The sequence below is a fragment of the Labeo rohita genome, chromosome 5, assembly GCF_022985175.1.
Source record: "Labeo rohita strain BAU-BD-2019 chromosome 5, IGBB_LRoh.1.0, whole genome shotgun sequence".
Classification (NCBI taxonomy): Eukaryota; Metazoa; Chordata; class Actinopteri; order Cypriniformes; family Cyprinidae; genus Labeo; species Labeo rohita.
In genome coordinates, this window is record NC_066873.1 from 18,822,339 (window position 1) to 18,846,190 (window position 23,852).

The 23,852-nt window shown below is 35.4% G+C and overlaps 1 protein-coding gene across 4 annotated transcripts in view; it reads left to right on the forward strand.

Moving 5' to 3' along the window:
• The window catches only part of slc4a4a (solute carrier family 4 member 4a), a 79,674-nt gene that overhangs the window by 44,344 nt on the left and 11,478 nt on the right, over positions 1–23,852 (forward strand). For 3 of the 4 annotated variants that reach the window (XM_051110493.1, XM_051110494.1, XM_051110492.1), the window contains 11 exons: positions 1,575–1,651; positions 7,936–8,093; positions 8,189–8,276; positions 9,821–9,975; positions 11,497–11,610; positions 13,105–13,279; positions 14,601–14,734; positions 16,005–16,276; positions 19,764–19,834; positions 20,890–21,075; positions 21,288–21,401. In XM_051110493.1, the coding sequence (XP_050966450.1) occupies positions 1,575–1,651; positions 7,936–8,093; positions 8,189–8,276; positions 9,821–9,975; positions 11,497–11,610; positions 13,105–13,279; positions 14,601–14,734; positions 16,005–16,276; positions 19,764–19,834; positions 20,890–21,075; positions 21,288–21,401 (1,544 nt within the window). Of the gene's footprint in view, positions 1–211; positions 308–1,574; positions 1,652–7,935; positions 8,094–8,188; positions 8,277–9,820; positions 9,976–11,496; positions 11,611–13,104; positions 13,280–14,600; positions 14,735–16,004; positions 16,277–19,763; positions 19,835–20,889; positions 21,076–21,287; positions 21,402–23,852 lie in introns of all 4 variants that reach the window. The other variant, XM_051110495.1, reaches the window with a different exon arrangement.

Below are 23,852 nucleotides of genomic sequence, written 5' to 3' on the forward strand. Positions count from 1 at the left end.
TGAGATAATTGTTATTCACTAGAACTTTTATATTTCCTTGCTGTAACTGTGCTTTTCTAGCTCTATAGCTCGTTTCTTTTCCTGAACAATGTGTCTCACACAATCTTTTACAATACCTAAAACCACTGATATGACCTTTATCACTTTAACAATCTTTCTTTTCATCCTTCTTACCGTCTTTTATCCTTTCTGCTGCACTTGTCACTAAAAGCACGTAATCCACTTGAGAGTTCAGTGCCTTGTCTAATGACTCGCACCTCAGAGGAGGTGTTGCGAGCCCCTGGAAGTCCAAGCATGGGATGGCCTAGTAAGTCCAACTTACCAGTTGCCAGTACATGTGTACAGTATGTTTCCTTTCACCCCATAGTGTGTAACACACAGTAGCTGTCATAGAATAGCATACCATTGTAGCTTAAAAGGGTCATATCAAGAAGAATCAAATCTTCTTAGAACATTTAAAGAGTTAACTGAATAATTAAATTACGCCCTGGGGACAAATTAAATCACACAAAATTTCGCTTTTGCTTCATAGATGCATAGATCATCCATTTATGGTTCCCCAAAGAACCTTTAGGTGAACGGTTCTTAAAACTATATTTTGCATAATGTAAAAAATGTTTTGATAGAATTTTTCCACTATAAAGAACCTTTTGTGCAATAAAAAGGTTGCATGAATGCTAAATATTCTTCATGGAAGCTCTGATTCCAATGAGCCTATTTTTCAGATTGTATGATATGACCTTTTTTGATTTTAATTTGTTGTTGTGACCATCTATGTTTAGATAGTCAGTCCTGTAGTCATTGTTTTGTCCTAGGTTTTCATATCGGAAATGTCACGTTATGGTGATTTTGATTCCAATAATCACATTGGACTAATTTCTGTGTAACTTTCTCCTCGAGATCACCATATTATCATGACCTTAACCATATTAATGAGCAGCTCTAATCAGATAATGTAGGATTTATAAAGGTGGATGTGAAGTATTTTTTTCTTCGTTTTTTTTTCTTGTTTTCAGGTTACTACTCTTATTTATTCTTTGTAAGTGCTTCATAAATGAAGCTTTTTTAAACCTCCCTCATCTATATTCAGCCTCCTTTTTTCTTCTTTTGGCTGCTTTTTTTCTTCTTTTGGCTGCATCAAACTGACATCTTAGTCATTATAACACAACAATCCCTGTCAGTAACAGTGCTGGCAGGTTTTCTGTGGTATTGGGATTACTTTGCTTCCTGTTCACAGCATGATGACAATGACTTTGACTCTGAAAGGTTAACAGTTAACCTTTCAGTAGGTCCTTTCTTGCCTGGCACATCACCTTTCCTAATTTAAGTTATATTAGTTTTAAAAGCATGGACTCAAGCAATTCAGAGCCTTTGAAGAAATATTCATATTCTGCGGTGTTGTCAATCCAACTGGTTCCCTATTGGTTTCATCTGACATTCAAGGTGCCCTTGCTTATTCTGCATTCGGATTTCTCTGTAGACCTTTTTTAAAAGTTAGTGTTTAGAAGAATGGAAACGTGCCCTTTTTAATTTGGGTCTTTCATTGATCTGTCGTGTTTATAAATTTTGCTCAGGTAGCCCAACCACCACACATCGCAACTTGACATCAAGCAGCCTGAACGATATCTCAGACAAGCCAGAGAAAGATCAGGTGAGTCCAATTTTAAGATTATTCAGGATATATATTTGTGTTGGCAGAGGCTATTTACACTAACTCCACCCACCAACGTGTGGTAGGGTTAAAAAACATTGCTAAGGATGCCCATTATGCAAGATCTCCAGTGACATAGGTAGTAAAAACTAGGCGTCAACTGATATTTTTCAGGGCTGATGCCGATACCGATTAATACAGATGAAGTCAACCGATAACTGATATTTTGAACCAATATATATATCTGGGGTAAAAATGAAAATCAGTGTCAAAATTAAGAATAACAAGGGCTCTAACAAAATCTTTCTTTAAATGCTTGTAAATTATTTTATCTGCAAATTGTTTTTTTTAATGACCGATACCGATAACCATAAAAAAGCTTAATATCAGTGCCGATAATCAGTTGACCCCTAGTAAACAGTTATGTTTTTTTTCCCAGCTTATCACTAAAAATACTGCTATTTTCACTTGTGTGAAATCCATTGCTATTTGTACTTAGATATAACATCTATCGCTAAAAAAATATGCTATTTTCACTTAGTGTATATTACTATTTAGCTCGTGTCATACACAAACACACACATATATTTATATATATACGGATCATATGCTGATTTGCTGCTCAAGAAACATTTCTCATTATTATCAATGTAAAAATAGTTTTGCTGCTTAATATTTTTGTGAAAACAATGATACCACTCAAACACTGTGTAAGATTTTAAAAAAGAGAGAAATTAATAATTGTATTCATCATGGTAAAAAGTGATTTAATCATTTAAAATGATTTCTATTTAATAAATTCATTAACAAATAATAGATTTGATAAATGCAAATAAATGCTGTTCATTGAACGAAAATAAAAATAAAGTTTATCACCATTTCCACACAAAATATGAAGCAGCAAAATTGTTTTCAACATTTATAATAATCTTTCTTGAGAGTCAAATAAATTGTAATGATTTCTAAATGATCATGCGACAGTGATAACTTGAGTAATGATAAAGAAAATTCTGCTTTGCATCACAGGAATAACATTACATTTTATAATATATAAAAAAAAAAAAAAAAAATTAATTTGCAATATTATTTCACAATATTGCTTTTTTACTTTATTTTTCAAATAAATTGAGCCTTGATGAGCAGAAGATATTTATTTCAAAATCATTAATTGTAATGTTTTCAAACTTTTGCCATGTACTTTAATAATAATAACAATTCTATTAATAGTTTATTATAATATATTATGTTGTTATTATGATTATTAAATGCTTCTTATTTTTTACAGGCAATGGTGTGTATTAATACAAATAGAAATAAGATATATCTTTTAATGTGCTAAAACATATATTTTAATAATGAGTGCTTTATTGTAATGATATTTCACATTATTCCAGTTTTTACTATAATTTTCTTCAAATAAATGCAGGCTTTTTGAATTTTAGACCTCATTCAAAAACATTGAAAAACTTACAAACCCCAAACTTTGGAATGTAATATAACATGTTTTTAAATGTTCAAATATTAAAAACATGTATACATGTAAAAATATAAAAACATGTGTAATTGACTTGCCAAAAATATGTGCGCATAAACACAGTCAATGTCCCTATGATAAAACTTATAAAGCTGCTTTGTTTGTTTTTTTTTATTGTTTTCCTAATGATAAAATAGGGTTTTGTTAGATGCACAACAGAACAAATGCAGTGAAGCGTGTAACACAAGGATATAACTGGTGCAAAATACACACCTTCATTCCTAATGGGAAGTTCTTGGTCTCTCATTGAGGGAGCACCAAGAGGTCATTAGGTTAGTGTCAATCTGTGACAAACCATAAAAATTAACTCGCTTCGCAGAAGTTCACCTCAGATGACTTGTAGAATCTTTCCTTTTGACGTATCCCTTCTTGCTGAATGCAGCATTTTGTGAAATAGCTGGCAAATTTTTGACAGCGTTTCTGTGCATGTGATACGTGTTGAATAAACCAGTGTGGATGTGATTGCTGGAAGGCCTCAGCTGTTGACAGACTCAGAGGAGATGCCCCTTGCCCCTTTTGGCAGAGGGGGGGATTGAGAGGCTGCTTGTGTGAGGTGGCCCAGAGACATGGACAGATTGCGATTGTAAGCACAGATTGAGGGAAAGCCTTGTGGCTTGTCACACTTTTGGCCTTTTTTTTTTTTTGATGATGATGATGTCATTCCTGCTCTCTAAGATTAGACATTCTGTTCAGACAGAATCTGTAAATGAGTAGTAACCTAAGAAACATGAATGAGTATTAATGTGATTTGCTATCGTTGAATAAATTTCCCTTTTGTATAATGAGTCATTTTTTTGCAGTTCTAAACTGAGCTAAATTCATTTCCGTTTCTTAGGATGAAGGCTTCTTTCTGTAATGCAGGACAAGAAAACCCAGACTTGTTTCCTCTAAAGGAGAGTGCCCCCTTCAGGCAGTAGCATGAATGTGTTAGTCTTTCAAGCCTTGAGTTATGGGAATAAGGCAAATACAGTATGAAGAAAATAGCAACGCTGTCAATTGTAAAACATTTATTTAAACGTGCTGAGATTTCAGTTGACATTCACATTAGCTTCAGCAGGATGTCTGACTACACAAGCTTGACTACATAAAATGTAGGCTGTCAGACCGTGTTGACAGACTGATATAAAAAAGCATTGCCTGCTCTAGTGGTAGAAGTAATCCAGTATCAGAGATGATGCTAAGCCTTTCCACATTACATGCTACCTGCCAGAGAGCTGGACAGCTTGGCTAGAGATTTAATATTAGATTTTAAAGCAAGTTGCTTGGGGGGTGTGATGTATTTAAAGGTCAGAAGATAACATCAGAAGATGAACATTGTAAAAAAAAATGCAGTTTTTCACTGCTTTTAATTATTATTTTTTTAATTAACTGATGGAACGTAACCTTATGATGACCCTTCTTTGACTCCAAATGTACATAATGAATCTCAGAGGTAAACATTCATTTAAGTCTAGGTAAAAAACACTATGGGTTGTTTAAGGTGTGTCCTTCTAATACCTTAATCATCCCTTTACACTCTTCTAGTAATGCTGTCTACAATCTGGCCTCCAGTTAAAATCTGTGATGTCACAGTCCTCCATCTATAGCCATCACTTCTCCACTTGTTTTAGTTTAATTCAGTCATGATCATTTTTGTCACTCTTTGGTGGCTTTTATTTTTAAGTTCTTTGAGTTTAATTGTTTCTAAGGGTTTTTTTTTTCTCACAAAGTAGGGATGATCATATTGGGCTGCTTCTTTTGACTCAAAGCAAAGAGATAGTTCACCCAAAAAGTCATAATTTATTCACTCTCGTATTCCAAACCCATATTACTTTCTTTTTTCAATCAAACAGGAAGAGTCTTTAAAGGGGACATTGGATGCCCATTTTCCACAAGTTTGTATGATTCTGTAGGGTCTTCATGAAATGTCTGAAACGTACTTTGGTTAAAATTCCTCACTGGTCATGTAAAACAACACCCTTTTTACCTTGTCAAAAACAGCTCTGTTCACAGTGACTTGTTTCGGTGCATGTCTCTTTAAATGATAATTAGCTACTGGTCACTCCGCCTCTCTCTTCTGTTTTTTTGTGCATTTGGTGGCACGTTACTATCAGAAACAAAACTAATACACTTTGTCTTCAGAGGCTCTGATGCTGAGAAAAAAATCTTTTTTATCGACTACAAAACACTTACATTACTGACGAGACGTTGTTGCTACAACTGCTGCTCGAGCGTGGAGAAAATTGCAAACAGTGTACAGCTTGTCGCCTTAGAATTATAAGGTTCTGTCTGCATTCTGAGCACTTTTGAGATATTGAGCTTCAAAGATTTTGCGTTCCAAAGAGACTTCTGTAGATAAAACCATTTTTGTTTTCTAAAAAAGGCCCAAAACGTACACAGATTACAAAAGAAACATAAGTTGTCACCGAATAAGAATATGTGAATAACGCAATTTTGACAAAAAATGTCAGATAGAACCTTATAATTCTAAGGTGACGAACTGGCTGTGGGCGGAGATATGCTGATACAGGACAGTCTATCAGTGACTGTGGGTGGGGCCTGTGCAGTATGACATCATACTGCTCAGAAAATCAAAACAGCTTGATAATTGAGACTGTTTAGGTTTTTTGTGGATTAAAAAAAAAGGAGTAAATTAATTTTTATCAGTGTAGGGTGATTGTGTCCCCACACTGCTAAGACATATTTATATGCAAACACCATGTAAAAGTGATTTTGCATCTGATGTCCCCTTTAAAATCACTCAGAAGTAAAATCATATGACTTGTACGTCACACTGCCCTCCAAAAGTTTAGAAACGCCCTAGAAAAGTTGGGTTTTGGACAATATTATATTTTAATTTGTGATCATTTTGCACTGATAAGGGACAACACAAACTACGAAAACATATTTTATTACATAAACAGTTTGTACATAGAAAAAAATAAAATTTTCGATTCATCAAAATATCCACCATTAGCAGCTATTACAGCTCTGCTTAATCTGGGCCTAAATTCATTGTATGGGTCAAAAATCATTGTATTCCAAACTTAATTGGCAATCAGTTGTTGAAGCTATTAAGGTGTGCTGACCCAAAAATATTTAAAAAAACCTGGGCCAAGTTTAAACCAGTAACCAGGCATCACAGCTGGCAAAGGGGCATGTCTGACTTTGCCATGTATATATTGCTATTATTATGTAATCAAAATGAAAATTATTATTGCTGGTCTTCAATGATAATGTCAAGTTACTTTCATGTATTTGCACCAAAAAAAAGATAAGGATTTATTCTGATATTGTCCAAAACCACACTTTGCCAGGGGTGTTTCCAATGTTTTGTAGGGCAGTGTATATTCAGTATTATGAAGCCTTGTGATAACTTTGTATAATGAACAGACAATGTTAAATTGTTATTTACAAAACATTATTTACCAAGTTTTTACAATTTTAATTTATGGGTGAACTATCTCTTTACATTTGGTGACAGAGTGGATTTAATGACCATGAGATACAGCAGTAGACAGCAAATGACTTTTTTTTTTTTTAAATACAGCTATATCACAATAAAACAAATAAGCATAAAAAGATTATCTTGTTCTGGTGTCTACAAAGTGTCCAAATTTCTTTCCAAATTGACAAAAAAAAGTCAAGTTTATATAAGTAATCTTTTTTAAAGCAAGACACAAGGTCATCCCATTCTTTCATTAATATACTTGTTAGTGCATCAGGAATGTGCTTGTTTTATGACAGCTGTAATTCAGCTGTAATGATAATAAGCATTAGGATTGTTTTGCTACAGTATAATAGAATAAAGCAAATAAAAGACCTTCAAAACAGATGATCTGTGATGCTAGTGCAGCTGATGAGTGAGAGGTCTGTCCTATCATGCGCTCAGGTGCACCAGGTTAAATGTTTTCCATTGTGCTTGCATTTCCAGTATTTTTCCTTCAATGGTTAACTAAACTGCTGCTTACTCTGTTCAATAAGACTTTCAGGAGGGATTGTTATTGTTTATGTATCGGCAGTATCCTGGGCAATTGGTTTATCAATGACTGACATTGTAACCCCATCTTCAGGTTATCAGCAGAGCTGTCATATCTGATTTATGAGCTTTATAGTTGACATGTTGACAGATTTTTATCACGTGCGCTAGTCTTACTGTTAATGAATAATGAATGTTTACGTTATTGGAAATAATAAACACATAAAAGTACTTTAAATATGCATTAAGCTCGAGCAATTGTGAAATGACACTTTCAGCTTTTAAAATTCCTAGTGATGACCTTGAAGTTGCTTAACAATTTATGGTTATGTGAGCAGGGTGTACTAATTATCTTTGGCTTGTAAATTTCACATTTGGCATGACCTCAAAGTCTGAGCTGGCAGATGCCACTGCCTTTGAAGTTGGCCTTCATTTTATCACTGGTGAGAACAACAACAACCCATATAAATAAAATTAAATGAACAGATCTTTTCACTGGTCACCACTAGTTCCTGAGTTAAGAGCGAAAGAATGCAGGAGTCACAGTGGGCCCTTGCTGAACCCTAGAATGAACAATCCCACATACAGCCACCAATCTTTGTAATTTCCATTAGTTGGACAGCTGCAGCTGTTGGATTCATCACATCTCATCTCATGAAAGTCTTGGCACAGAAAGCCAACCGGGCAGTATGTTTAATAAGGTCATATGTTGGCGCTTGATTTGTGCGCTTTGTGCATCCGTTTATTCTTCTTCTCTGAGCTTCATTAATATCCCATCTTGCATGTGTTCAGCTAAAGAACAAGTTCATGAAGAAGCTGCCCAGAGATGCTGAAGCTTCCAATGTTCTGGTTGGAGAAGTGGACTTCCTGGACAGTCCTTTTGTGGCCTTTGTGAGGCTGCAGCAGGCTGTCATGTTGGGGGCGCTGACTGAAGTGCCTGTGCCAACCAGGTAAGACCTGTTTTCATCTCACAAAGCCAAGGAGGAAAATATATACATATAGTGGTGAAAGGGTGTTTACTAATATTTGTTTTTGACTTTCCTAGATTTCTGTTCATTCTTCTTGGACCCAAAGGCAAAGCTAAGTCATACCATGAAATTGGTAGAGCAATTGCTACTCTGATGTCCGATGAGGTTAGTACAGACTAATCTTAGATCTTTTTTGTCTTATTTTGTTTCAAAATTTTGATGTGCTCACTAGGGATGCAACAATACAGTTAGTCCACGGTTCAATACATACCTCAGTTATTAACCACGGTTCTCGGTTCGGTTCTGATAGTAAAAAGTAATAGTGAAGAAAAATAAGTTATAATGTTCTCTGTTGTTGGACAACAAGTTTAGAAAGGCTTATCATTGCATTTCATTAGAAGGGAAAATGCTCTGCAAGTGTTGCTTTTTCAAATATAAACGGGGAGGCGTTTCCTCATCTCAGCACGTGAAATCATGGGCACACACAGCAAATTTCAAGAGAAATAAAACAAGGAAATTATTTAAATGCAAAACCGAAAAACTGCAATTCACAAGCGCGTATTGAACCGTGGATGTCGTACCGAACAGTTCGATATTATATTGAGTATTGTGACATCCCTAGTGCTCACACAACAGCAGAAAATGGCTGTTAGTCATGTTTTAAAGTGCTAAGTATCATTGCATTTACACTTTCGTTCTGAACAACTGCAATCTGTAACAGAACCAATGTTCATTTAAAGGATTAGTTCTCTCTTGAATTAAAATGTCCTGATAATTTACTCAACCCAATGACATCCAAGATGTTCATGTCTTTTTTTTTTAGTCGAAGGATTTTTCTCCATATAGTGGACTTCAATGTGAGCCAGTGGGGTTTGAATGTCCAAATTGCAGTATCAATGCAGCTTCAAAGGGCTCTACAAGATCCCAGCCGAGGAATAAGGGTCTTTTCTAGCGAAACGATCAGTCATTTTCTAAAAAAAAAAAATTGTACATTTTCATACTTTTCAAGCTCTGCGTCCACGACTTCACGTATTACATAGTCACGCTGGAAAGGTTGTTTGTGGTTAAAAAGCATACAGGTTTTTATTTCTTTTAGAAAATGACTGATTGTTTGCTGGGTAAGACCATTATTCCTCGGCTGGGATCTTGTAGAGCACTTTGAAGCTGCAATGAAACTACAGTTTGGACCTTCAAACCATTGGTTCCCATTGAAGTCCACTAATGGAGAAAAATCCTGGAATGTTTTCTTCAAAAACCTTAATTTCTTTTTGACTGAAGAAAGAAAGACATGAACATCTAGAATGACATGGGGATGAGTAAGTTATGAGGATTTTTTTTTTAAGTGAACTAATCCTTTAAGTGAACTGATACTATTTAAGTGAACTTATACTATTTATGTACTATTGTAATACAAATGTACTGTAATAATATTTTGAATTAGCTTTAATTTTTGAAAAAGGGGCTTGTCTTCAGTTATTAAATCCCAAAAGCAGTATTCCTGCCACTCCTGTATAAACAGGCCAATTCAAACAGGTCAATTCAATGGTCACACCTTACATACAGTTGTCAATCTCATTAAATATTTGAACATAGCGTATATGTTTTAATGCTGAGTAGCTGTGCCTGAAATGTTTTGTTATAATTTTATATAGCAAAAAAAAGTTGTGTGTGTGGAAACTTGGCCAGTAATCAAAGGTCTCTTTATCAAGGTCTTCCATGAAATTGCGTACAAAGCCAAGGACAGACAAGATCTCCTCGCTGGCATTGACGAGTTCTTGGATGAGGTCATTGTCCTCCCTCCTGGAGAATGGGACCCTGCCATCAGGATAGAGCCTCCAAAATCCCTGCCATCCTCAGATAAAAGGTAATGGATGTAGGAAGCCTATATCATCCTGTCTTTTTTTCTTTTGCTGAAGCCCCACCAATATCCCACATCAAAGTCTGCCAATGTTCCTACTTTGAAATGATTTAAACAATAGTGAAACAGCATTTCTGAGGCTGTCCCATTATGTTTCAGATATAAAGTTTGTCAGCTTTATAAAGGGTTGAAGTATTTCAATGCAAGCTGTACACATCAAATTTTATTGTTACAAATAACAAGTAGAAACTCAGTAAAATGGGTGTATTGCATTTTTATTGTTATATACATAATGTGTGTGTTATATAATGTATCTCACACATGGTCAGAAAGTTTCAAAGCCCAGTTGGCCAGGCCATCCATTCAGTGTAGAGGAGCAGGGCAGTGGTTAATTAGATGAATGACAAGTATAAATATCAAGTAGAAACTCAGTAAAATGGGTGTGTGTCCTTTTTTAATATTAGTAGCCAAACCCTTTAAGCAATATATATAGTGTGTTACATAAGGTACTTCACACACACTCAGGAAGTACTTTCAAAGCCCAGTTGGCCAGGCCGTCCATTCATTCATTCAGTGTAGAGGAGCAGAGCAGCGTTTAATTAGATGAAGTACGTCACCTCTTTTTGGCTTCAGGTGAAGTGACAGCAGGCTGCCGCCTCATCCTGCCACCTCAATCTGTACCAGCCCACATTAGCCATAGAGCAGAGCTGTGTGCCCGCAGCAGTCAGTCTCGCCAGCATAAAACACAGTGTATACAACACACTACACACAATAGACCTCATACATTCATTTATGGGTTGTTGAATGTAAACAACAGACTGAAGTGGCTGTAGTATCTATTTATTTGTCTATCGTCTATTTATCTGTCGTCTGTTGCTTTATTGTTCAGTCCTTTTCTCATTTTATCTGTTGCTTAGTTCTTTTATCGTTTTATGTATTGTTTTATCATTTTCATTTCAATGTTTGATTTTCATATATCTATCTGTCTGTGTGTCATGTATTGTTTTATGTTTTTATCTTTTTTCTATCTATCTGTCTATCTTATCATTTTGTTTATCAGTCAACCGATTTATCTATTTTATCTAAGTTGTTCTATCTCTGTCTGTCTTTTTATATGTTGTTTTATCATTTTATCTATTGTTTGATAATTTAATCAGATTATCTATCATCCCATCATTCTGTTTTCTAAATGATTACCATGCCATATGGATGATTGAATGAGTAACATATTCATATATAATGGCATTTAGACCGTATTTTGTGGAGTTGAAGAATAACATTGGATTACCATGTCTATTTTATATTATATGTCGAGTTGCAAAAAGACATTTGTGTGAGCTACCAGTATACAAGCTTGCTTTTTTTTTCAAATTTCAGGCTGGGGACTTATGAAGAGTCCACTGAGTGTGTCTTTTGTCATCTTTCTGTCTGTGTTTTCTCTTTCCTCCTTTATAACGGTTATTTTAGGACATTTATAATGTTAAGTGTCTTGTTCAACAATCTCCATGTGTTTGTTATGTTGTCCAGAAAGAACATGTATGCTGGAGGGGACAGCACTCAGATGAATGGGGACACGCCTCACAGTGGTGGACATGGGGGCGGGGGGCACGCAGTAGGCGATGAGCTGAAGAGGACGGGGAAGTGAGTTAATGTTTGTATAAATTCTTCTGAAGGAACAGATAATGCCGAACCTCTGAACACCATGGTTTAGTTCAGATAAAGGTTTGTTTGACTCTTCAAAATTACTGGAATTATCTTAATATTACACAAACATTGAAGTCAGCATGTGCTCTGTTTACGGAGTACTGACTGTTATCGGTAGATTTGATTTTTTACTAGTACAGAACAATCCCATTGCTGGTTTTAGAAACATCTTGACCTTTGGCAAAGAACTGCTGTGTGCAATTAGTATTTTGTGCTAAATATATTTTTATCCCTGTTACCAATTAATAATAGCAATTAACATACTACTGTTTAAAATATTACTTTTAATATTTTTAATAACTTTTATAAGGTATTAAGGCTTAATACAACATAAATGGTGTCTCCTCTTACTGAAATACGTAGTAGAAAGCCCATTAAAGATTTAAGTTTTTTTTTTTTTTTTTTTTTTTTTTTTTTAAATCCACATAGTTGTATACATAGTTTGGACTTTATTTATGATTTTCAGTCTAAGGGCAACAAGAGAAGCGATGTAAGTCTTCACTGCTTTCTTAGAGATTGGAAAAGAAGAAAAGAATGGGAAGATGCCTGTGGATGAATAAAACTTCCTAAAGACCTGCGTCTTTGTTCTCTCCACTTTAGTCCTGATGCCTTTGAGGCTTTTAGTAGACCACAGCTACTGAAAGAGCTTACAAATGGCAGAGACGAGAAACGCTAGATGCCATCCTGGCAGGATGTAAACATGGTGTTTCTCAGCATGGATGTCACTAGATATCCAGGGTTGTTTAGCCTCCTTGTGGGGAGAATTGATGGGACAGCATTTGGTTTAAGCATACGCTTAAGCTCTTTCAGGAGATGTGGTCATCGTATCAGTATTTTATATTCCGAGTTGTGTTTTGGTAAAAATAGCGACAGATAGTGCCATTAGCTCACTGAGTGCAACCATTTCACATCATCTAAATAACGGTTCACCCATAGTCCAAAATATGTATAAAACAATGTGTAAATTTTTAAATAACGTTAAAATTTTATGTTTTCTACTACATATTCAAGTAAGAGATATCATTTACATTATATTAAGCCATACAAGTCTTAATACCCCGGTTTCACCTTAATAATTGTTAATTAAAATTAACATGAATTTTCTAAATAGTTTATTATTTGGTATACCCCTCTTTTGCTTTTAATCAGTGGGCTAGAAATAGTATAAAATAATATTTCTTGTTCATTGTTCATATAACATTTATTTTTTTTTAATCCTACAGTTTTTGCAATTGTTGCATGGTTTATTTTATGTGTATTTTTAGGTTTAAATTATAAACGAAATCCCATATTTTCAGTTTCACACAGATTTTTGAACCCCACTGAACAGTGAAAATACATTTTATGAACAGGGAAACATAGATAAGTGTAGAAATGTAATGAAATTGAATGAAAATCACTATAACAAGTATATCATGTTTTGTTCTTCAGGTTTTGTGGAGGCCTTATTCTTGATATCAAAAGAAAAGCCCCGTTTTTCTTCAGCGATTTCTACGATGCACTACACATCCAGTCTTTGTCTGCCATTCTTTTCATCTACCTGGGAACAGTAACCAATGCCATCACGTTCGGAGGATTGCTGGGCGACGCCACAGAGAACATGCAGGTAAAGATACATCTGCAATTCATGAGAAACTGCACGATTTTTGTGCTCTCTGTGACCAAGCCTTTCTAAATAAGAATCAGTCCAACCTTGCCAGGGATTACAGTGTAATTCAGTCTCGGCCAATCTTTAACTGACACACGCTGGGAGCAGCTTCTTTTCTGCCCTCCTTTTAAAATGTTACCTCTAGTTCAAAGGTCAAGTTAGTAAGTAAAAATCTCACAGTCCGTATATTTAGCTGTCTTAAAGATGAATACTGAAGTCTGCTGCACACATCGTTGGCTAGTCAATGTTTCAGCTCAGGAAAGCCCTTCAGTATTCGTCAGCAAAGCAGAGGATTGATTTGTTTACATTATTACATTTTTATATATATATATATATATATATAACATTAAATGAAGGAAATTAGGTCTACAGTGACTGTTCTGAGTAGTACAGAATAGATCAGACTCTTCTTATTGATTCCAGTCACATCTAATGGGATGTCAGGACCATTTTAAGCACCAACTATTGTTTGTGATTTTACTCAACAAAAAGTCTAAACCCTTAATGAAGGTGTACCAGGCAGCATAACAAGATATTTAACTATAGTCACGGTATTTGATGAAGGTCAAAAGACAGATGAAGCGGTAAATAGTACACCACAAACACAGACATTCCCATCCAGTAGGATTAGATTTCTCAGAGGGTGCCTGAGTTAGTCATAAAAAGAAAAACACACGTGATTGATTCAGGTGGGAATTAAACTGTAACATTAAGTCACATGTCTCACAGGTCTCATAAGCACTACCTCAGATGGAGCTAGTTTTCCAAACAACAGAGGACGCCTGTGATTTCATGTATTGATTTGCACAGGGCTAGTTAATAATGTGGGTAGGAGTCTATTGTCTCGGATATGGGCATTATGGAAGGCCATGTGCAACAATTAATTACATTTATGGTGTAATAAAATCGATTTATTGAATAAGGTAGATGATAAAGTGTACTTGATTTGAATAATAAATCCACTGAAATAATCAATTGACATTATGTACATAATTGGTTATGTACAGAAAATAATTAATTAAGATTAGATTAAGAGCCATTTCTGAGAGATTATATTTCTCAGAGTAATAGAGTTGGTAATTTGCTGTAATTTTTTACTGCGGTTGTGTGTGAGAAAGGACAGATTTGCATGGGATAAAATTACCAATCCTAGTTTTGTATGAACAGGGCTTGAAACACACTTCAGCATGCTTTCTTTCCAGAGAATGTGTTTGTGCCTGAGGCTCAGTTGAGTTTTTCCTTAACCCTTTGACTTTTCTTTATTGTGTGTTGTGTGAAGGGTGTGCTGGAGAGCTTTCTGGGTACAGCGGTGACTGGAGCCGTCTTCTGTCTCCTGGCTGGGCAACCTCTGACCATCCTCAGCAGTACGGGGCCAGTGCTGGTGTTTGAAAGGCTGCTCTTTAACTTCAGCAGGTGCTTCATCATCTTTGTTCAGAATGTCACATCTCAAAATAACTACTGCATATACTCACCATTTAGTTGGGGTAATTAGGGATGTAACGATATCAAAATCTCACAAAACAATTATATAACTTTATAAAGTCCATGATACGATATTTATTACAATACTTTTAAAGGGGTCATCGGATCCAAACTTCACTTTACATGTTGTTTGAATATTAATGTGTGTTGGCAGTGTATGTACAAATGTACCCTTTGATGATAAAAATCCATGCTAAGGTTTTTAATTAATCTAAAACTAATATCCCCTTTTTCAAATTGAGCCATTCTCAGATACCTGTCATTGTGGCGTCACACCCACAGAGGCCGCTCCCACGATAGTTGATTGACATGAGCGTTTTACCTCAGATCAGCTGTAACAGTCCCACCTCCATTGTTTCAATGCCGGAGCAGGGATGTAAGTTAGACAAGAATATCTCTGATTGAGCGATTGAGGTGTTGTGTTGCTGGATGTAATAATGAACATAGTGGTCGTCATTTACTCCTGACATCTGAGCCACTGAAGATGCAGTGGATTATGTTTGTGAATGGAATACGCCTCCCGATCTACATAAATGTGTGTATGTTCGCGCAAATCATTCGTGATCCAGCTTCACTTACAGCAGAAGTGAGTATACAGGTTTTTTTAAAGAATCTCTGCAATCACCTTTCCTAATAATGTGCTAGTTAGCTGCTAAACGCGCTAAATGCGGCTAAAATAAACAATCTCTCAGAGCAGCACCTAACAGACAATAGAGAGGGGCTGGGTGAGCAGAGCTCATTTGCATTTAAAGGAACAATCCCTCGGAATGATTTTTGCAGAGCTGATTTTGACAAGGTAAAAAGGGTGTTGTTTTACACAATCATTGTGAATTTTTAACCAAAGTATATTATTGACTTTTCATTAAGACCCTAAAGAATCATATCAGCTTGTGGAAAATGGGCATCCGATAACCCCTTTAAAAAAAGACAAATGAAGACTTGGAAAAAAATTAAAAATTATGTACATTTTAAAGTTAAATTCTTCTATCTAATGCATGTTTCCAAGAAAACTTAAGTCAGAAAAAAGTCATGTGCCTGAATAAGGGACTCGACCCTCTTTTTAGTTGTGGTATACTGTCTCAGTCTAAATTACATTCATACTGTTGTTGTAGAAGCCAAACAACTGACACAGTAGTGTACTTTTCATTGCTGAATGATTTGAAAATTGGATGAACTTGAGTTCATTTTCTGATTTCTGCAGAGATAACGGCTTTGACTACTTAGAGTTCCGTCTTTGGATCGGCCTGTGGTCGGCCTTCTTCTGTTTAATCCTGGTGGCCACTGACGCCAGTTTCCTGGTGCAGTATTTCACCCGATTTACAGAGGAGGGCTTCTCCTCGCTCATCAGCTTCATCTTCATCTATGACTCCTTCAAGAAGATGCTGAAGTTGGCCCATTATTACCCGATCAACTCAGACTATAAAATCGATTACGTCACGCAGTATGACTGCATGTGTATGGCGCCCACTATTGGTAAGACCTGGTACATCTCTTTCTCTGAAGTTCTCTTGGTTTAATGTTTAGATGCTAATTGAGCTTACTAAACCTTTATCCATTTGCAAGTTTGGAAACTTCCCCTCATCTTAAATTACGAATTGCCTTCCTAAGTCTTCAAATCATCTGCACCAAATGCAAGAAACTATGAGTGCTGACCAAACAGAAAAAAAAGATTACTGATGCATATGTAACATTATTTTGCTCAGTGAAGCAGATGTGAGCACAAAGTGACCTTTTTTCCCCTTGGTTGGGATCCAGAATGTGCTATTTCGAACTCAAGTGCAGTTACCATACTTTTATTTCTCTTTTTGACTACCTTGTAGTTTGAAAGAAATTTTCCTGAGTATAAATTGAAGATAAAGTTGCTTCATTGACACTGATACACAAACAGTGGAAGCACAGTAGTTTGATAGGAATGGATGTTTATGTGTGTATTTAAGTCTACATCTGGGAAATATGACCAGCATAAATATTTAATTTCCCCTTTTGTCATGCTGTTTCTGGTCTTCGGATGATGGTTCTGGCACAGAGAATTGTTTTTGTCCTTATATCCAAAACTCAGTACAGTGCCTGTAGAAATAAGCATGAAGATTTAGTTCTGTTGTCATTTTTCCTCTATATAATTATATGCCATAGCTATTCATTCAATCTTAATTTTCAGCAGTGCACCATGTGGCTTGCAGCTGCAATGTCCACACATGGCAAAAGATTTCTGATATAAAATACAAGTCAAGGCACAAGTCTTTTGTCGCAAATTCATATCAAGTCACTTTTGACAGCAGTTTTCTATACACTCATAGATTTTCTCTAATTTAGAGTCTCAAAGACAAAGTATAAGTCAAGTATCAAATCAGCAGTTTGCAAATGTCATGTCTCAGATTAATTGAGTGTCAACACTCAGATCAGTTGTTTACAAGCCAAGTCATAGGTCTCAAGTTACTTTTTGAGTCAAAGCCAAGTCTTAAATCTCAAGTCGGTTGTATACAAGTCTAAGTCAAATCTCAAGTCATTTATTTCAATAATGGTACAGTCACATTTACCATTTACTGACAAATTTCTACTGCCAAAAACAATTCATTTTAATTGGAATCCATGCAATCAGGAATTTCAAGGCAAAAGATTTTACCATGCAGATTTCACAATGAGGTCAAGTTGCTAATGTGAATTTGCCGCTTTGACCAACAGAAATCTGTTTGGTTCGAAAGAGATTTCTTTGCAAGCTATGCTTCATACATTGCTGTACTGAAAATTAACTGAAATGTCACAAATGTGACCCCAACTTAAAGCAGTGGTCACACTACATTTTACTCTCCACTGACTTTCATTCATATGTGTGTGAATGTGTTCCAAAGTGTGGCGAACTCTGCCCTGCAAATTAATTACGTAAAGACGTGTGACCAACAGAACACCCATACATCACCTTGTGACATTTTAGCTGAATTTAAAAAATGTAAACTCTTGTGGTGTTGGAGTGAAGTGGAGTAGACTGAATGTTTTTACATTTTGGATGTGTCATATGTTGAATTTTATATGTTGAACATTAATCAAATCAATTTATTAGCGACTTAAATGTAACTTGAGTTTTCATCTCATCTCTGACACTATAAACAGAAGACAGCATGAAGAGGAATGGATACAGTCTGCAGTCGTCTGCAGTTTTATATTGGTGTGAAAGAATGTGTTAGTCAATTATCACACTGCTAAACCATCTCCACTGGGGCCGTTTGATATTCAGACCACTGAAAAATGACAAAACTTTGTTTTTGAAGTTTTTAAGTAATAATTAAATCCCTTCTTTGTAACTGTGTAATGTTTTGTGGCAAAATTACAAACAATTTTGACATTCACTTGTGCTTTACAGATGATAGATCTGTTTATTTGTGCTAGTGGTAGTGTGTGTGTGTGGTGTCCTCAGTAGAATGAAGGAGCAATCTAGGGGGCGGATGTAGACGTGATGTGGTTTGGGGTTAATCTCCTCCATGCGTGTGGTGAATTAAGACCGTACGAAGAGGGACCGGCGGGTGGTGCTCTCATCCACTCACGCTGCTTTCCTTTAAACCGCTGTTTGCTCCTCTTTGCCCTCCCTCTACTTCTCTCCAATCTGATACTGCAGAGGGAAACAACAGCTGTGTGGAAATTAGTTCCAGTTAGGGGAACCCAGCAAAGAGACTCTTTAAAGATTAATGCTGTGGAGTGGTGAACATTTTACAGCGGTCATTGCGAGCTGGTTGGCACGTATGCCGTGCTTGACTCACCCACAACCGTGATAAAATGTTTGGGCTTGTGCGAGCATCTGCTTGTGAAATCTGTCATGTTCTTTGAGAGTTTAAAGGATTTAGGAGTAAAAAAAAAATAGTGACGTCTTGTAAGTATTGCGTCAAATTTGTTAAATAGTGCAAATGAAAAATATAATTAATGTTGCAGTTATATTTTACAGATAAAATGCTAAAATAAGTCCTAAAAATGAGAAGAAAAAAACTATTTTGCATTTTTCTTTTATTTTTATTTGCATAATTTCTTTATTTTACATCATAAAGTTTTAGAATTGTTCAAAATCCTAAATAGGGGTCAACCAATATGTGTTTTTTAGGGCCGATACCGGTTATTACAGATTAAGTAGACCAATAACTAATATTTTAAACCTATATATATATATATATATATATATATATATATATCTGGTGTTAATGTCAATTAATGAATTAATGTCAAAATTAAGAATACAAAAAAAAATCTTTAAATGCTTGTAAATTGTTTTCGCAGAAAATCGGTTTTGAAAATGACCGATAACAATAACCATATAAAAAGTGTATGATAATCAGCCAGACCGATGTACAAATGAAAATTAGTGTCAAAATTAAGAGTATCAAGGGCTCTGGCAAAAACTTTCTTCAAATTTTTTTTTATAATTTTAGCGGCAAATCCGTTTTGAAAAAGACAGATACCGATAACCATCAAATGCATAATGTCTGTGCCGATAATCACCCAGGCTGATGTAAAAATGAAAAGTAATGTCAAAACGAAGAATATCAAGAGCTCTGACAAAATTTTTCCTTAAAAGCTTTAAAATTATTTTAGCAGCAAATCGGTTTTGAAAATGACCGATACCAATAACCATAAAAATGTGTAATATCTGCGCCAATAATTGGCCAGGCCGATGTAAAAATAAAAATTTATGTCAAAATTAAGAATATCAAGGGCTCTGACAAAAAAACTTTTCTTTAAAATGCTTTTAAATTATTTTATTGGCAAATCAGATTTGAAAATGACAGATACCGATAACCATAAAAATGCTTAATATCAGTGCCAGTAATCGGTCAACACTAATGCTAAAACATTGTTTATTTCCAGGTTTTAATAAGATTTAGATTTTTTAGTAGTGCATTCAGATGACTGACCCACGTTGTATGTTTTTGATTATTTCTGACGCCCATTTCAGACCTTTGACCTTTGTGTTTTTCAGTCAATTCTTCAGATGTGTACACTGATCCAGATGATTCAACTTTTATCTGGACTGTAAATTACAGCGATACAGTAAGTGTTTCAAAACATCACTGATATATGTGTATAGACTGTAATACACTACATGAGAAACATGCTCCTCATTACTTGGAGAAACAGGACAAATTAATACAATACATAACGTCCTAAAATCAGCTAGAAATATAAAACATGTTTGACATTTTCTGACTGGATGAAATCATACCCTGAAAAAGCTAACAAAAAAAAATAAAAGAAGTAGTAGTATATGCCTATTATACATTACATGATTTTCTGTGAAATCTGCCAACTGCTCAAAATCTATACACTGCCTCTGACTTTCGGCAATTGCTCCAGACTAAAAATGCTGTCAAAATCTGGGCAAAACACGTCTAGTGTATTCCAGCCTTAAGACTTGTTAGATTCATTGAGGTCACCAAATAGAACTTACGCAACACATCAGAGAAAACTTCCTTGTCCTGGTTCCATGTTTAGAAAATACATTTCTAAATGCTTTTTAATCCTTAAATTGTTTTGTCCTCTTCTAAAGCCAAACTGAGCTCCCAGCTGTGAATAATAGGGCAAGATCTCTCAATGGTCTCATTCAGATGAAGTCCTCAATTTGAGATGAATGAAACATAATGCCCAAATCCTTGCCAACATCTTTGTGACTGAATGAAGCACAGCTCATGTTTCACACCTTTTGTGCAAACTTGAACAGTAACAGAGTCATTGTAAAACTTCAGAGAGGATAAGACAACAAAGCATCTGCCTTCAAAGAGAAACCAGAGACCGTTTAATGTTCTACTGTCTTTGTTCATAACACAAGTGTCACTCAACTTTAAATGATTGTATTGGGTTCAAGTTAGGTTTGTATGCTTATAATCATCAGAGGAAAACAATTTCATCTCATCACTCAATTATAAACATGATTACATAAATGCTCAAAGAAAAAGAAAGTCATTGTCAAGATCTGACTTATTTCTGCTAGTCTCATGAACGAGAGACTTATACAAGGAACGATTTTCTGTGAATGAGCGACTTTAATTTTGCTCCAGACACCTGTAGATTTGATGTTCTAATCATGTGTCTTTGTGTAATTTGCGTAGCGCCTGAATGCCAGCTGGTCCTCACTGTCAAAGAAGGAATGCTTGAAATATGGAGGGGAACTAGTGGGCAAAGCCTGCAACTTTGTGCCCGACATCACCCTCATGTCCTTCATCCTTTTCTTTGGCACTTACACTACATCCATGTGTCTGAAGAAATTCAAGACTAGCCCATTCTTTCCTACTACTGTAAGTAGTCAATCTGTGGCTCTAATCATACCGCAAGTGTATAGGCAATCAATCTTTAGCCAAACCCTGTCTCAAATCCATAACTGCATCCAGGTAGACAACAATTGTTTTGTCAATCCAGTCTCTGATCAATACTGCACTTGTTGAGGCAAAGGTACTAATTACTTTTGCATAATAAAAAAATGCATCTTTTCTCCATTTTTCCATCTTAGGTGAGGAAGCTCATAAGTGACTTTGCCATTATCCTGGCCATTTTGATCTTCTGTGGTGTCGACGCTCTGGTTGGGGTAGATACGCCAAAGCTCATAGTGCCAACTGAATTTAAGGTAAACTTTCTATCCATATTGTCTGTCTGTTACTGTAAAGTGACATATTTCTTTTGAGGTGCACTTCTGATATTGCTTCAGCACAGACCTACAGTACTGTTTAAAAGAATAGTTCACCCAAAAAAGAAAATTCTGCTATTAATTACTCACCCTACTGTTGTTCCAAACCTGTAAGACCTTAGTTTATTTTTAGAACACAAATAAAGATATTTTTGATGAATCCGAGAGCTTTCTGACCCTGCATAGACAGCAACGAGTGGAAGAAAAGAAATTGAAAAGAAAAGAAATTGTTAAATCAAGTCATTATTTTTTGTTTTCTTTTCACTCAAAAAGTTGTTCTCATAACTTCATGAAATTAGGGTTGAACCACTGATGTCACATTAACGATGTCTTTACTACCTTTCTGGGCCTTGGCCATAGTAGTTGCATTGCTGTCTATGCAGGGTCAGAAAATCTCTCAGATTTTATCAAAAATGTCTTAATTTGTGTTAGAAAATGAATGAAGGTCTTACGGGTTTGGAAAGACATAAGGGTGAGTAATTAATGACAGAATTTTCATTTTTTGAGTGAACTAACCCTTTAAGTACTTCAAGCACAGTGAGTTTAGGGCCTTTTTTTCAATAGTGTTTTTGAAAGAATGCTTACCAAGGCTGCATTTATGTGATCAAAAATATAGTAAAAATTGTGAAATATTATTACAGTTTGAATACAGTAGCTGTTATTCAATACATTTTAATGTGTAATTTATTCCTATGGTGGCAAAGTTGAATTTTCAGCAGACATGAAAGCGTGTTTGCACCGAACGTGAATTCAATTTTTTGCGCAAGTAGATTACATACAAAGTCAGTGCAAAGATGCAAATAGAGGCAAATTCACCCCGGATGACAAGAATGATGCAAAATGTGCAATGCATTTGCAAATGTGTGATGTTCGCCTCAACTGCATCTTTTGTGCAGCTTGAAAAATTTCAACTCAAGCGGAAAATTTGCATGAGGCGTTCGCGCAAGCCAATCAGCAAAGAGTTTATTGACATGTCCGGTTGTATCAGAAAATTGAGAGCATTATTGTAGCAAGAAATTTATGAAATAGGTCTCTGAAGTTGAAAATCAGTTGTAGTGGTACTTATATTTTATTAGCATGGCTACAGGGATGCTTATATCAATAAAAAAAAAATAATGTTGGTGTATACACAGTAGTAAAATTTAACGCACACACAGTAATGTAGGATTAATACTCATCTGCCTCTGGATGGTGCTATGAACCCAGACACGTCAGTGTTTGGCTTTCCAGCATAATTAAGACTTCCACAACAGTTACAAAGCAGCGATCGTAGTTATCTCCACCATGGTTGACGCGAGTGACGCAAAAGCATCCCGCGAGTAATCTAGAGCGAGTGACACGATGTGCATATTCGCTTTGCATTTGGTGTGAACACACCATTACTCAAGTCTTCAGTATCACATGATCGTTCAGAAATCATTCTAATATGCTGATTTGGCGCTCAAGAAACATTTCTTTTCCAATATGGAAACTGTGATACATTTTTTCAGGATCCTTTGATTAATAGTACATTCAAAAGAACAGCATTTATTTTAAATATTATTATTTATACACATTATAAATGTCACTTGATCAATTTAATGCATCCTTGCTAAACAAAAGTGTGAATTTCATAAACTAATTTAAATACTCACAACATGAACTGCATTCCAAACATTTTCTGTCTTACATTATTGATATAATGACTTGAGTGATTTATATTATAATGAGTTTTTCTGTGGTTATCTAGTAAAAAACAACAAAAACAACAACAAACAGAATATATGTATTTACAAAAACTTGTATTGACTGTATAAACAGAATAATGTGACAAATGTGACCCTGGACCACAAAACCAGCCGAGATACAACTATTTGAAAATCTAGAATCTGAGGGTGCAAAAAATATTCTCAATATTTCTCAAAATATTGAGAAAATTGCCTTTAAAGTTGTCCAAATGAAGTTTTTAGCAATGCACATGTGATATATTTTCGGTAGGAAATTTACAAAATATCTTCATGGAACATGATCTTTACTTAACAAAAATCAGTAATTTTGATTAAATTTGACTATTGCTAGAAATACACCTGTGCTACTTAAGACTGGTTTTGTAGTCCAGGGTCACACATAGTCTAACAAAGAGATTAACTTTATGCATCAAATGTTATGTATTTGTACAAAATGTTTTGGCACAGTTAACACTGCATGTGTCGGTACATGGGGTGTTTCTATTCAGGTGGCCAGAGGGTCTGCTTAATAGAAATAGATTTTGCCCAGAAAAACAAATATGAGAGGGTACATTGGCTGGCATGCAGATTCACAGTATGAGTCAATGCCAATCCACTCAGGATGTTACCATTAGTTTCCTGTAAACATTTGCCAAGTGCCCTGACTGCAAACTTCTGTGATCCT